The sequence below is a fragment of the Agelaius tricolor genome, unplaced genomic scaffold (genome assembly GCF_023055355.1).
Source record: "Agelaius tricolor isolate 1412-34295 unplaced genomic scaffold, bAgeTri1.0.p SCAF_10, whole genome shotgun sequence".
In the NCBI taxonomy this organism is placed as follows: domain Eukaryota; kingdom Metazoa; phylum Chordata; class Aves; order Passeriformes; family Icteridae; genus Agelaius; species Agelaius tricolor.
The window spans coordinates 16,604,793-16,621,199 of NW_027269270.1; the positions used below are offsets into that span (position 1 = coordinate 16,604,793).

The 16,407-nt window shown below is 36.3% G+C and overlaps 1 protein-coding gene across 4 annotated transcripts in view; it reads right to left on the reverse strand.

The window, feature by feature from the left end:
• UBR3 (ubiquitin protein ligase E3 component n-recognin 3) overlaps positions 1–16,407 on the reverse strand; it is a 97,466-nt gene that overhangs the window by 26,086 nt on the left and 54,973 nt on the right. For 2 of the 4 annotated variants that reach the window (XM_071434942.1, XM_071434940.1), the window contains 6 exons: positions 15,799–15,948; positions 15,243–15,376; positions 13,561–13,671; positions 11,808–12,008; positions 10,878–11,014; positions 5,264–5,349 (listed from right to left, as the gene is read on the reverse strand). In XM_071434942.1, the coding sequence (XP_071291043.1) occupies positions 5,264–5,349; positions 10,878–11,014; positions 11,808–12,008; positions 13,561–13,671; positions 15,243–15,376; positions 15,799–15,948 (819 nt within the window). Of the gene's footprint in view, positions 1–5,263; positions 5,350–10,877; positions 11,015–11,795; positions 12,009–13,560; positions 13,672–15,242; positions 15,377–15,798; positions 15,949–16,407 lie in introns of all 4 variants that reach the window. The other 2 variants (XM_071434941.1, XM_071434938.1) reach the window with 1 other exon arrangement.

The window sequence follows — 16,407 nt, forward strand, 5'->3', positions numbered from 1 at the left end:
GGGATGTGCCCGGGAAAGCGCCGCTCAGCAGCCCGGGAAGGCACAGGCAGCTCATGGGGCTGCCATGGAGGCCGCACGGGCCAGCGGCTCCTCTCAGCCCGGCCCCGCAGCAGCTCCGGCCGAGACACACACCGAGCTTCCTTTCTGCTTTACACTACAGCCACTCCCATTGCTTTGCTTACCACTTACTGTGACTATGAACCACTGGAGAAAGCCAAGGGAAACACCAGAGCATTGGGAAGCAAGAACTGGCAACTCGATTGAGCACCAAGTGCTTGGTGCTGCAGCACGTCCTTATGCCTGAGTGTCTGGCACAAACCTGCCTTGGGCCAGAGGAATAGTCCAGGGCTTTTCCTGAGTATTTGTGGAATGCATAATTCCAAAACATAAGCATAAAAATACTGAATGTCCTCCCATTTACTTATAGCCTACTTGGAACCTTTAAAATACATGTAAGGACAGTTTTTAAAAAAGTACCAGCAAAACATTACTGTGACAATGGCCCACAAACATCAGTCGTGGCTAGTGAAGAGTGGGAAGGGAGGCCATAACCTCACCAGGTATCCCAAAGCCCTCTGGCCCTCACAGTCCATCTTCCAGCCAATTCTCTCCAGGAGAGCCCACCCTTGTAAGGGGCAGGACCTGGCTGCAGCTTGGAGTCACTAAAAGATCATTCTTATCCAATTTTTGTAGGAAGAATATTAATTTCAGAAAGCGCAGCAGCAACAAAATTTGAAAAAAATTTGAATATGATCCTCCTAATAACCTTGTAATATTTGAGGCAGGCTGCATCCAGGTAATTTGAATAAATATAAAAATCACACTATTTGGATGCACAATATAACTCATTGCTGCAAGTCATCAGGTACTTGGGAGAGTTCTAAAATTTAGACATTTGAGTGAGCAAGATTACTACTGTTTTAAAACATGATCATAGACTCAAGTATTGCCTACACTGACGCACTGCTGGCAAACTCTCTCAGTTTATGTCTTTGTTTTCACAGAATACATGTAAAGCTTAAACAACACTTCATAGAATCATCTGGATTAGCAGTTAGAACTAGCTTTCAGTCCTATTAGCATTCCTTAATCCATTTCTAAAAATAATGAAAATAACTATTGTTATTTTGTTAGTGTCACTGCTGTTCTTGGTAGATTTACTTTTTGGAGTTAATCTATTGTGAGAGGGGAGCAATAAACTCAGTTGGAATCTGTACTTTCAAAAGAGCAGCTCAATGGATAAGACACTGTCTTTGCACTGAGAGTGAAGCTGTACAAGGAAGCATTGTAATACTGCTCCTCTCACAAGCCCCAAAGATAATGGGTATTTTGTCTATATATCCACACTGCACCAGCACTTGCAGCTGCATTCTTTACTGTTTTTAATAATAAAGCAGACTCATTTTACAAATGTTGACAAAGGTCTTGAAAATATTCTGCTGTGTTACAATGCAAAAAGCAGAATTCCACAAAGGCAGTTTCACAGCCCTTTTCAGTTTTAGTGTGATATGCACAGCACAAAAGAAGACTAAATTCAAGACATAAAAAGACAACAATTTGATAGATGAATGGTAGAAATTCTAAAAATGCTGTGCTCAACTGACAAAAATTAGCGATTCAGGAAGTTCCGTTCAGATTTAAGTTTTGGTCTCGTAATCTTGGTTTGATCTTTGCTGAGCTGATCCCAAATTTCTGTGCAAGTTTTGCTGCCTTTTTTCCTACATGTTTTTTTCTGGTCTCTTGACTGGTAAAGTAAACTCTCAAATTACCAGAGTTCAAATCAGATGATGTTTTCTAATTCCACAATGTAGAGCAATGTGCTGTCATAATGAAAACAAACAAAGGAACGAGCTAGATAATGTGTTTATACCCCCTCTCTTTATTTTAGGACATATACTGCTGTCATGGAATTTTCTGTCTTGATCCAGATTTTCCCTTTTTACATTCCCTAAATTAGTATTCATATTGGCAATGTGAAAACATCACAAAGTGACACAGCAGTTCGCAGGTGGAATTGAAAACATCCTTGTCTCAACTGTGAAGATCTTACCAGACCATGGATTCTTCCCCTTCTTCTCCCATAGTTTCCTGGGACTATCAAGAAGAATGCAGATTACCACTAAAACCAGTTGATACAACCAGATGGGACTTGATTGTCAGTAAGGAGACTGAGAAATATTTTTCTCCTGGTAGAGATTTACATAGTCCACCTAGCAACAGCAGCTGCAAAGACCTGTTGACAACATCTTCCCATTCATCACTGATCCAGTAGACTTGAATCACTAAAAAACCATGAAGGTCAGCAAAAGCCTATTAAGGCATTAAGACTGGATAGTCTTTACAAAATCTCTTACATCTCCACTAATTGCTGATGAAGCAGCTATTACCCTCTATACCAAACTCACCAGTGTATGAAATCAACTTTAGCAACAGAATTCTAACAGTACTATACTTGCTTCTCCCACACTACATATTAGTGGCATATCAAGTGTTTTAAAAAATACTTAAGATCATCTGCTGGTGACAAAAACTGCTTTTTCCAAGTTAGCACGAATGGGCACCAAGGAACAGCAGACTGACAGCTCCTACCTGAAAAAAAACTCCAAACCAAGCAAACAAATCCAAAAACCCAAATCCTGCAACACCAAAAAGCCCAATCAACGACAGAAACCTGCTGTAGCAAGACATTCCTAAAAACTTATTTCAATCTCTTTGTTTTTAGTGGCTGCAGAGAGCTGTATAGGACTCTTTGCAACCATAGCTACATCAACAACTATAGGAAAGAGACAGCTGGAACTCAATCTTGCAAATCAGAATCAGGTTTTTCTCCCAACAGGAAATACTAAGTGGCTCCAAGTGTCACTGTTCATAATGATAAAATGGAGACAGCTGTTACTTTAAACATGGTTGAAAAATTTGATAAAGAAGAATCATGAAGAGAAACAATGAGTTTCTATGCTCACAAAAACACTAAAAGCAGTAATAAAACTGATACACCACAATCAAGATAAGGGCTTCAAATGAATGAGAAGAAGAAAACCAAAACAAACCAACCAAAACAACTCCCACAAAGCAATACTGTTTCTCAATGTTTAGAGCCATTCCAGAAGTTACAAAGGTGCTAGATATCCTACTTAAGAAGAAATTAAACAACTCTTAAATAATTTTTTGATGTCCAGTTGTAAATAATGTCCTTTCTAATTAATGCAGTTGATGGTGCAATGCCAGACTGCTATTTGTGGGATAAGGAGCTCATTTACAGAGAAACTGCAGCCAGAGAACAAGAGGATAAAATATTTAATCTTTACCCAAAACCCTAATCCTATCCTTCTCACAAAGGGGAAAAAGGAAAAAAAAAAAACAAAACAAAAAAAAAAGAGACTAGACAGACAGAAAGAAAAGCACTATTTCAAAGTTAAAAAAGGAAGATTATAAATTCATTAATATGTAACTTTAAAATGTTGTGGAACTGTTCATCAACTAGTGCAAGATTACCAGAGTACGAATAGCAAAGAAAAACATCTACGTAAGTTAAAGAGAGGCACAGGATCAGAGAATGCTTAAGGCTGGAGTGGACCTTAAAGATCACCTAGTCCCCACCCAGACCCTGCCATATTCCATTAGACAGGTTACTCAAGGCCTTATATAAAAACTCGACAGAGAAATCACAGTTATTCAGCCTTAATGCTGTGCTGTGACCCTGTTCTGTAAATATGGAACAATGAAGACAAACAGGTCTGTTACACTTTAAAACAGAGAAATAAGACTTGTACAGTTGTTATATATCATAATTTTCCCTAAACTCATGAGAATTTGCAAGGCCATAGACTCTAAAACTGTAATGTGTTCCTTCAAATAGGACTTGATTTTTAAGTAAAAAATAATAGGATACTATTTGGATTTTTGGTTGCACACACATAGAAAACTTTAAGCCTTAAAATGGCAATTTTGCAGGCAAATTTTCTTTACCATTCTTCTCACACACACTTGGTCAGCGATACAAAGAGCTACATTAATCATTCTTAATTTTACTTCCCAAGAGTAGCTGCCCTCATGGTACAATCTATTTAAACAGCTCTTGACCTATTTGTTCCCACCATCTTCCCTGATGTTTGCTGCTGTAACAGCTCACCTGGGACAATATATTCCATTTCCCACAATATCTAATCACCAAACTTCACAGGTGTTACAAGACTACCACAGAGTGGTATCTGCAGAACCCTGGCTGACTAAATTTGCACACAGTGATCTAGAGATGCTCTTTTTAACACGTGCACTTTTCAGGTACTTTGGTCGGCTGAGAAAGGGGGAGAATGATGGTGGGGAAAGACAATGTGCAGTACAGGTTAAAACGACCTTTTAAATTAACAACATACAAATGAAATTAGTTGGGCAGTAGCAGAGGATATTTGTCCTAGAGGGAATGTGGCCAGCATAATGACAACCTGGTGAGATTTCTTGGGTGGCTCGTCACCTCAAAGGATGAGGAATGCATCCCCCAGAAATTGTGTACAAAAGACAGAGATGGGCCTAAGCTTTCTTTTTTCCTACCAAATCTGCTGCTATTGCTACATAAGCTTGACTTAAATAAGCATTAGTAGCAGTAGCAGTATTCTGGCAGGCTTTCCAGTTTTTCCTGACAAAAGAAAATGTCTACTTGTAACTGTTAATATTCCAATAAAAGATTAAAATATTTTCTTTTAAGAAAAAAACACTTCTGGCAGCAAGAAATTGCTTTATTTGACAATAACTGAAGATTTTAGAACAACAAAATTTGAAAGTTTCTAGGAAAGAAAATTTGAAATACTTTGTGGAAGAACTAGACAAATTAAAGACATGGGATGTTGTAGCTGCATATTTCTAAGTATGACACCAAGTCATGAGCTATATTAGCATTCAGAAAACAAACTTCTTTCCTATTGCTAGCAACAACCAGGGTGAAACAAAGCTTTCCTGCTTCACCCTTAATATACTTCTAGTGTTACTCACAAAAATGCAGTTATTAAAATATATTACATGCATAGTATGACAATTGATTTCTAGATAATTGTACTCACAAGACATGAACAGCTCTAATGAAGAATTTGTGCAAATTATTTTTCATATTTCTCTAACAGAAACAAAAAATCAAAGACTCCTTATGGCAGAAAAAAAATGGTTTTAGAAGGAAAAAGTTGATGTAATTTAGAAAATACCAGAAAAACCAGACATCTTTAGTCAATATTCTAATAATTTATACTGCATTTAATAACATGGAACTTACTTAAACATGATCTTTTCCCAGCTGTGCTTGCACCTCCTGAACACAAATTTCCTCCTCGGTGGACCAGCTCAAGTTCCAAGTTTGTTCTGTAAGAAAAACATAATAGTATTGAATGGAACAACATTATTCAAGCTTCTACAGACACAAATGAATCATGACAAACTCCCAGCATACACTAAATAAAATAATACTGTGAACTAATCTTCAGTGTGAAATACTGCCAAAATACAGCTCAGAACAAAATAAACTTTATTAAGATATTGTCATATATGGTTTTAAGTACTATATTAACACAGTACTATATTGAGTTGTGAGAGAAGAATTAAAAAGTGTTAATTCTGTGTCTTTCTTCTGTATGCACACACAGCATAATAAGGGAATTTAAGTGCAAATCTGGAAAGACAATATACAGATTGGCTAACTTTCAGTCAATCATATATATCTAAAAAGTGTTCTCTCCATTGGCAAAGCTTTTGTTTCACTTCAGACAATCAGAGAGTACAATGGATATGGCATCAACTAAATATGAATACAGTCTAAATTATAATTAAAGCACTGCCCTTTATAGATAAGTTAGTTAATAAAAGCCTTGGAGGTTAATTCTGAATGAAATGCTATTCACTGCAGCTCATTAGTATGAACCAGTAGTTGTGTCACTGAATCTCTGCATGCCACACTGATGCTTTCTTTCTCAGTATTACTGTAATCTGATACTTAGGCACCAATTGTTTAGGCCAAATTTGACAATTTTGTTTAATTTTGGAATTGGATGTTTCATTGCTGCATCTTGTACTGTCAAGATTTGTAACAAACACTTTATGCTATATTCTCTGAGAGCCTGTTTTAGTAAGTCAACATACATTTTAAAAATTAGAAGGAATATAATTCTATTATTCTGAAGTGTTGTTTTGCTGATTCAATCCAAACTGCAAATCTCTTTCTATACATATTTTGTCCTTTAATGAGAAATGAAACAATTTTAGGTTTGATATAATGTGACTGAATCCATATTAAAATCTATTCTAGAATTTTAGGCACATAACATATCCAAGCTAAGAACACCCCTCCCCTGCCATTTAAGAAGAAACTAGAGGATTTTTACTCACAACAAATTATTTTCAAGAATTTCAGCTTCATCAACTTGAAAGAATAATACACTTTGATATGCAGTGTTTGTTAAGATATTTTCCTATGTTTTTAAAATAGCAACATTTCTGAATATTCCTATCCCTAAGTTTGCAGCTTATGCCATCCATTTCTGAAGGAATGCTTTAATCCTCTCTACTCAGAAAAGGCAATTTAACATTGATAATGTGCCTGCTCAGAGCTCCATCTGGTTGCTGCTGATAAGGGCATCTGTGTGACAGGGGAATTTTCCACTCTTCAGGCGATTTGCAGTGCTCACTGAACTTCTGAAAATCTACCAGCAAGGAAGCAGGGACAGGGATTTCATATTAGTGGACAAAATAGCAGCTGTAGATCAGCATGTGCTGGTTCATCATGGGAATATGAAGGAAATCAGGATGTTTTATTTCTACGAACATTCTGATAACTAATTTGTAGAACAAAATCAATGACAGTCTTCTATTAAAATGAGGATAATTAAGATTTAAATCAAAAGACTACCTGAATGTTTAAGAACAATTTTCTAGATCTACAATTTTAAATTTTCCTTTCACCAAAGCATATGTGCCATTTCACAAAAAAAACCCTCAGAACAATTCTGAAAAGTACCTCTTGCTGTTACATATGAGGTGTCATATAGTACTTTTTACTATAAGGAATGTAAGGAAAGTTATTTCTGTAATCACATACTCTGTTCACATATACAATACCAACTCTCACCTCCCACACTTCTTCATTGTCCCCAGCTCCTCAAAGGCAGCACCCTATAGCTCAGCTTTCTTGGAAATGTAAGTATTAATCTTTTCCTTCAATATGTCTCTTTGAAAACATATCTATAACTTGGCATAAAAATGTAGAGTAGAGAAAGCATCTTCTGTGAAAATGAACACTTATCCTTCAGAAAATACCCTACATCAGGTACAGACCTCAATAATTTTTGGAGGAGACCAGTGTATCTCCTCCCTAATTTGAGCTCCCTTCTGCCTTGAAGATCCCCTGCCCTTTACTGAAGAAAAGTAATGAAGAAAAACCGGGGGCATCTGATAGGAGTGTGGAACACAGAGTGGTCTCTGAAAGAATCCTTTGCTATCTCAGAATCCTCAACATAAAGGAAAGAGAATGAGAAAGAAAATCTATATAAGTGTCTTCTTTTCCTATCTAGAAATCTCAGTGTCATTCATTGCAGCAAAACATTTTGTAGGACACTGCCTTTATCCTCCTCGCTCACAGGAAAAACCCAGAGAGAATGGATTTCTCTCAGCTGTCCTGGCTCCTGGTTAAAAGCAGACCTACTTCATCCCTTCCTGGGGGCTTTGGTTAAAGGAACGTACTGGGGGTGGGAAGGGTGATTTCACATTTCTGGGAATTCATACAAGACAGAGTAGAGGGAAGTAAAATTGCCACATCCTTTCCAGAAAGGGAATATATTTGGATGGACTTGCTCTTCCTATTGGGACTATCATTTTTCTCACTTCAATTTACAAACACAACACATACAAGGAAAAACCCCAGATACTGAGACACAGACTCAGAAGGAAAGAACACATGGCTCTTACATTTGTCTATACACAGCTGACAGAAAAGCCAAAAGGTTTGTTTGCACAGCCAACAAAAGCATGAGACCTACTGCTGTGCAATACATAAACAGTCCTCCAAGATATCACCACAAATGACAGTCTTCAATGCTTTGAATGTGGAACTATGAAAATTAAAGCTAGGCACACGTGATTTGGGAATGACACCTACACTCATCTCATAAATGTCAGCAAAGACAAGGAGAAATGCATGAAAAGGGTCCAAATTTAACAAGATTATGACTCTTGGAAAAGCAGGAGGTAGCCAAGGAGCTGCTGTTCCAGCTGTGCATGCAAATCAGGATGCCAGACCCAGAATGCCTCTTTTGCTAGGAAAGCAGGCAGCAGCTAGCCCTCCCACAAGGTGGTAAAGAGTTCTTTTGTAATTTTTTTCTCTGCTACCAGTGACATATACCTGGGTAAGCAAAACTGAAGAAAAGTAAGTTCCTTTTTTCCTGAAGAAAGAATAACCTGCAGCAACTGGCTACGTATTGTTTCACATTCTCATTCCAGCATGCAGTAATCCACTGCAAAGCTGGCATTCAGCTGTAAACCAGCATCTTTCAGGACAGGAGATGATGTCATTTTCTGACTGAAAATGGAACATGACTTAAAAGAAGTCATGTTCTTACATGAACACTCTTTTGAGAAGATTAAGAGTGTTTAATTCACATGGAAATATATGGAGTTAATCAAAATATCATTTTGATTTGATCATTTGATTTTGATATATTGTATTCAAATGCTCATCTAAGCAAGGGTTAAATACCAGGAAAAACTGTGAAACAGCTGTAGATGGTCTGACCAAAAACAATTAAATGCTTCAGAACACCTGGAGCTAGAGATGCTCAAAGGGTACTGGTTGGTAAGGAACACAAGGGTATCATCACCTCAAGAGAAACTCTGGATGGATGGAAATAAGGAAGAAATAGGTAGAATGACAGAAATAATTTACAGAAAGTAAAACTACTTCAGTATGTAATTTTAATTGTGGATAGTCCGTTGTTTGATTACTTAAAAGTAAACGCATAATAAAATCATACAAAGCAAACTCTTCCAGTTTGGAACATGATGTACAGATTTATTTCCATAAATACGAACTGTAAAGTTATATTAACATGTCTATTTAAAAGTTTAATTTTTTAACCCTGTAGTTCTTATGCAATTATCAAGTAGTAGAAGAATGTAAATCTGGATTGCTGCACTGAAAAGCAAGAGAAGTTAACCACCTTGAAGCTGATGTGCCAGGCTCCCTCATAAGTGATCTTATGAGTTACAGTAACAATACAGAAGGCTGGATCCAACACCTGAAATTCCTCAAACATGGATAAATGGAAAATTGTGACACAAGTCTAACCCTAACAGGAAGAGGTCTCAAGGAGTACAAGTGACATATCCTAATCCTAGTGGTCAACCAAGAGTTCTCTCTCCAGCAGTGCAAGCAGCAAAGAAATGCGGCTCTGGTTTGAGGTATTTTTAACTCTTTGAATGAAAACAAATCCTGAGCTCTCTGTGCAAATATAAAATTAATACATAGATACATTTAAAATATGTTTAGCTAGCATTTTAGAAGTTATTATGACATTGCACCCAGGAAGGTATTTTAACACCTTTTTTATCTTAAATGGCATGTCAAGTTATGGTTATAAGTAATCATACTTTGATACGTGAAATATTAGTTTTGAGTCCTTTGTATTTTTGGAAGGGTATTTAATTGTATTGATCAAACACGTAATTGCTAACATCCCAACATTACTTATCCTTGTTGAGCATATACCACTTAAAAATATAGAATAATCCTTTAAAGTTGCTATGTATAGAATTTCATAGCTCTTCAGCATCAGTTAAATACTCTGAAAGAATACAGATAGTATTTCTTTTAACAGAAGAATATAATGATCTGAGTTGGAGGAGAATTCTAGAGATTAGAGGGTGTAACCTCTGGTGAAAAGCAGAACCTTACAGAGTCCTGCTAAGTGGAATCTCAGAGTCCTGCTGAGCCAAGGCTTGAATATTTCCCCTGCTTATGCACTAAAGACACTCAGCAATGAGAGTTTATGAAACTGCAATAAAAAAACGCTACTCAATGGCATCACTTCTATGCTTGCAGTTTCTCTGCTGTCAGCACCTTCCCTGCAGGCCTCACTAAGCCAGAGTTTAGAAAATTACTTGCTTAGTGAGTATATCAAGTTCTTATGGGAAAACCTGGTATTACAGTAGCTGAATAGATTAACCATTCAGACTACCTTAACATGAATGGTAGAGAAGGAGGGGCTGGTTTTCTTGGAGAGCGTATGTGACACTGACAGCTCTAAAACTACAATCAAACATCACCAAATAAACACTGCCGGTTTTGACAGTTTTTTAGGAGTCTAAAGACTATATGAAGAGAAATTCCTGGTTACTGATGTAATAAAAAAGCTCCTTCTGTGATCTTCTTTTAAGTAAATAAAACTAATGTGTGACAGAGAGATAAAAAACACCTTGTGATTTAAAAAACTAGAAATATGGCAGTGATACAGAAAAAAATCTCATTCTGTAGAAGACAGATAAAGTAGATTTGACAATTTGGGAAATGAAAGCCAAACAAGAAATGCAACATAAAATTTTGATTTATGGAAAGCAAAACCTTGAATTAAGAAGAAAACTAAATAAGCATACGAGAGTGTTCTCTGGGTTTTGTGCCACTGCTACAAATAGTAAAAAAGAACTGAGAGACACATGTTTTCATCTTGCATAATGCCTGTATATGAAAATCAGAAAATGTAACCTTGATGTACTGAGTATGCAAAAAGTCCTTTTTGGAGAGGATGAAATATTTTTAAATGCCTTTTTTTTTTTAGAAGAAAGGTATCTAGTGACTAATATCATTAGTGAGAAATACAGAAGAAAAAATATAAAGGAAACATACCCACCTGGCTACAGAATACATAAACAGGAAATCATTGTCAGGTGATCCAGGAGTCTTACTATAATCTGTATACTTCTTCTGTGTGGTACTTTTTATATCTTTCATTACAGATTCCATTTCTTTACTGAGATTGGTTTCAGACTATGAACAAAGACACAAAAGAAGATTAGTTAATTTTACCTGAAGAAATGCAGTAGCTGATTATAAAGCGTAGCACTTTCATATTTGTAAAACACATTTGCAGGTTATGAAAAAATGTGCATTCACAGAAGTGTCAGGATATTTTGGATAGTTATTTTGATTTGTTCTGAATATGAAAACAGAACTGGTTTTTCCATCTCCTAAGTTTAAGAATCTCAGTGCTTGTGCTATTTTAAAGTATACTTGCACTGTACAGGTACACAAAAACACAAAGCATCTCCATTGAGACATGAAGGTAACAAAATTTAATATAATTTATTCTCTCATTCAGAGGACCTCATGAAGCTTTGTAAAACATGAGCATCTGCAAATTGCTCTTTCTGTAAAATGAATAATCCATACCTTATAAAGTTCTTAAGAGGCATAGTTTAAATAGTTTCCAGTTATGAGACTATTGCTGTTTTTTCATTGCATGAGAATTACAAATATATTTTATATTACATTACTTTGTTCTATGTAAATTACTATGGAGAAAACTGAAAATGTACCCAATAAAAAAATTATATTAATCACATTTTGTCACAGCTTTCAACTGTTTATTTTTCGTAGGTAACACAGCAAATGCTCTGAGTTTCTTGATAAGAAAACAATGGTATATTGCCTTCAATATCAGAAGAAAACGAACTTTCCGAGGTTGCCAGGATTCTAAGAGATCACAAATGCAATATAATGTAAAAAACTGAAAGGTAGAGGCAAATTAACAAGGATCTTTCTGCCTTACACTGATGCTTACTGGGAAAGTTCCCAGCTGTTCTTGAAGCTCTTCCACCTCTTGCACAAGATCTTGCAAACACTTGTTACTGTGACTTTGCCAAACGCTTCTTTCCATGTTGTTTCCAGGATAACAAGGAAGAACGCTGTTGGCAAACTGCCTACACAGGGGACAGGTAAATTCTCCTTTGTCCACTGAAAAGCCCTGGAGAACTTGGTCATTCTAAAAGGAAATAAAAGAGATGGAGCTGAAATTTGTGAATGATTATTGGTTTTTTAGCTTGATATTGTAGGTGTATACTGAACAAAACTAAGTCTAAGACCTAAAACTGTAAAGAAAGAATAATTAGAATAGTTACCCATTTTACTGACAAAGGTCTTAGCTACTAGAGACTGTCTTACAATCCTCCAACTCAATTTTCCTGATTTTTAAGCACTCTCCATTGTCAACAATATCCCCATAATAAAGTAGAAAGTCTTCAATGGAGTATTTCCAAAATCTCAAGTGTGTTGTCTCTTTCTGACAATTCCCATGAAGTTCTAGAGATTAGATGGCCTAACCTCCAAGTACAGACTCCAAGTAGAGGCTGAAAAAAGCCTAATCAAGTAGCCATTGGCAGGCAGCATGAAAAGAACCCTGATTATTTCTTGTATCACATGAAGGATGAAAGAATGGGCACAGAAATACACATTTGGAAAGTGAGGATGTGTCCTCAATACTCTTGTAAACTGGCAAGAAACCTTGCTTCAGCTTCATGAATTGCCTCTGTGGCTTCCCATGTTGATATCTAACTGTATTATGTAAAAATAAATGTTTTATCCAGATGAACACAGCTCTATATAAATTATTTCAGTCCAAAAAATGGTAGTAAATAGTCAAAATTATTATGCACTCATCTACGTACTAGTAAAACATGCTAGGAGCAGAAGTTCACTTAAATAATCTAGAATCTTCAAGATTACAATTACATGGAGTAACAGTTTGCTTCAAGTTTAATAGAGAATCCACCAAAAAATGACTTCAGAATTTATATGGTGCAAAAAATCTTCTTTTCCAAAACTCTATAAAGTGAGACTCTATCATGAAAGTCCAGATTTTGCTGCTGTATTCTTTATGTGATTTTTATGTTATTTTATATTTATCTTGATGATGCAATTACTGTTGCAAGCAAATTTAAATGAATATGGAAAAGAATTCATCATGGGATCCAAGTTGGCACACCTTCTAGTTTCTTTAGAGGTTAAGTTTCACACAGTAGGAGCAATGCTGATACTAAAAACACAAAGAGTTGCTCACAGCTTTTTTCAAAATGAAAAGAAATCAACAAGAATTACAAAAAAAATTCTAAACCAGAAAAACAAACTAACAAAAAACACAAACACCCTCCTCCACCAACCATCCCCCTCCCTCAAACAAACAAAACCCCACCAAAAGATCCACCAAACCCAAAACCTGAAGAAATATCCTGTAAAGTCATCTTGAATAAAAATGCTGGTTCATATGAAACAAGGAGTCATCATTTAGTCTTTATTTTTTTGTGCTGGTTAATTTTGCATGAGATTTCTTCTGATATATCAGAATAACAGAAAACAAAGTACTTTTGTTAATAATGTCAAGATGCAGTAAGAGACTAAGTTCTTGAAACACAATGAAACTATTCTGTACAGGCATACAAAACATGGGATTGAATTGATTTGAACAGCATAAATCCAAGTGATTTCAGTAAAAGTAGTTCAGATCCAAATAAACAACTATGAGCCTCAGCTTTACTCACCCGTAAGGATTCCATGTAAGATTTGTGACAATCTATGTGTAAAGTGTGACCACAGGTTTGTACATAGACACCTCCTTCCCAGCCTATTGACACTGCTTGTAGGCAGGAACTCTAAATCAAAGCAACAACAGGAAGAAAAAACAACAACTATAATATATAAAGCTATAAAAGTATTTAATAAAACATCAAGATTTACAAGATAGACAGATTTCTATTTGCATGCTACCTAGTTAAAGAGATCCTGAGGAAATAAAGAAAAAAAGAATTTATAAAAAGTGTTTATTTATGCAGACTGACATGACAGCTCTTATGCTATTCTTTCCAATAGTAAAACTTCTGCAGTTCTTGTCAGTATGCCAACATGTAAAAATAAAGCTCCACTTCAGCACTACTTCAATGCTTTTTATCACTTCAGCAGGAAAAGATACTAATTAACTGATACACTAACCCAGTATCATCAATGTCAAAAGAAGAAAAGCATGTCCACAAATTCTTTCTCAGCTAAAAAATAGTTTGTTAAAGAATAATTTTTTGCTTAGGTCTTTCAGAATTTCACTTTCTAGCAAGAAAATGCATATTTTCCTTAGAATAAGATGCTTTCTGAAAAAATGACCAATTCTTAGGACTGTATCAAAACAATTAAGAATTTTACTCTACATTAATCTACATAAACGAGCTTGGCTGCAGTTGGCAAATTTTAATTATCTGTGGATGTCATTATGAAAAAGCTAGCAACTATGTTAGAATAAAAATTGCCAGTTTTTCCACTTTAAAGACAATCTTCAAGCTTCTAAAGGCTCATTATTTAGTTAGATACACTGAAAAGCTGGCATCTCACCTAGGACTAATCTATAGAAGCTAATTTAGGATCAAAGGTTCCATATTATTCTCCTGAAAATGATTTCTCAGAACAGTTGTGTATTATCTTACACAGCTCTTTTAGGCACTAGCAAGGGAAGTCACAGGCAGCCCTTCTGCTAAGGTCTACAATTGAGTATGTCCTGCTAAGCAACAAGAATTGGTTCTCAAAATTAAATGGGAAAAGCTGTAACTTGGCTTTGTGAAGTGCTGTAAAACTGTTTGGAACAGCTAACAGAACTGCAGAGCAGACATCTACTATCAATAAATGTAAAATTGAACTTCAGATATTGTGCAGAGTTGAGGATTCAGTAGAAGAGGATGCCTTCTACAGGTTTCTCCTTCCCATCAACTCATACTCCCCTTCTCTGTAGCGCTCAGAAACCTGTTACAGATTAAAAGAAATCTTTCCACTTACTCTGCACTTCCAAAATACTTTTACCTAATTAAGAGCAATTCCTTGACTGGGTTTTCTGAATGGCTACAAGAGAACTGATGTTTGCTTAGACAGTGAACACAAATTTCACTTGTGTGGTCACACGGGAGCGTGAAATACCTTCTTCTAGAGAGCATCTGTGTGGATGTTTAATGACTGTGTAGCTGTAGATATACTAGATGCCTATTGCCAAAATATAATGGAAGAAAGCCAGAAACTATTTAAAAATAAGGAGCCTATCAAATGTAAACACTTCAGAATGACTGCAACACGAAAAAGCATTTGCTAAATGTAGACACGAAACTAGGAGAGCTCTAAGTTGCAATTTCATTCTCTTTTTACATGCAAGTGTTGTTAGGTGCTAGCCTAGTTGCCATGCAATGCTTACATCCTTGAAGTAGCGCTGCAGCGTTGTGAGCCTGACGTCGTGCAGCGCTGCACAGGTGTCCCAGGGATAGATCTGCTCCTCTTCGGTCGTGGGGAGCCTCCTGGGCTCCGTGCTATTGCGGCACTGCCCCAACACTGCCACAGGAGAGGGAACACACAGGGCCATGGGTAACAACAGGCTGAACAACTCAGAGAACAATCAGGCCAGTTTGGTTTGTAACATACACACAAACACCCATATCCACTAACATTTATATCTACATGCAGATGCACTGATGGCTCTTTAATTTTCTTTTTCCTTCCAGGACTGATTTTCCTGCAGCTCTGTAATATACTTCTGCATTTGCAAAAGCTAATAGAAAGTAGGAAGGAATTAAACAATTTGTTCTTTCCCCAAACTTTTTAGAAGTTCCTTACGTGTCTCATAGAGGACCGTCCACAAAGAAAAAAAAATAGGAAACCCTGTGCTTCAAGACTTAAGGAGACACAACAGGATTTATGCACACATGCTAAAAGCTGCAGAAACACTGTTTTTCCTACAAGCCACACATTCATACCTGAGGATGCCTGTAATAGTACAACTAGCCCTGTAGGTCTGTCCTCAGTAGAAGGGCCACTTTGTCCACAAATAACACAGTCATATATTGCCTCAGAAACATGCTGTTCAGATGTAGCTACCTCCATGGCAATGTCAGCATCTGGTGATTCTAAAAACAAATTTAAAAAAAATCATATTAAACAGAAGTAAAGAAATCCAATTGAGGATTTCCATCTGAGGATGTCCAAAAACCCATCTGCATTGAGGTAGTGATGAAAAAACTACAAAATATTTTCTCTAGTTTATCTACAACTAAAACATTGTCAGTTGCTTGAAACAAACCTTTCTGCTTCCAGGATAGACACCTACAAAATGAAGTACGTGTTTTTTCAATAGGCAAAATTACTCCCTGTGGAATTAAATGCTTTATTTGAGGTTCGTATTAAACTTGATCTCTTAAAAACTTCTATAAAAGAGAGATCTAACTTCTATCTCATTAGATATACTGAAAACTTTGAACATACAGAGATGAAGGACAACAATATGACTCTCTAGTTAAACCAGATTAGCTGACTGAAACAACCATTAGAAGGAAAAATGATTATGTGTTTTCTTCATGGTCCACATT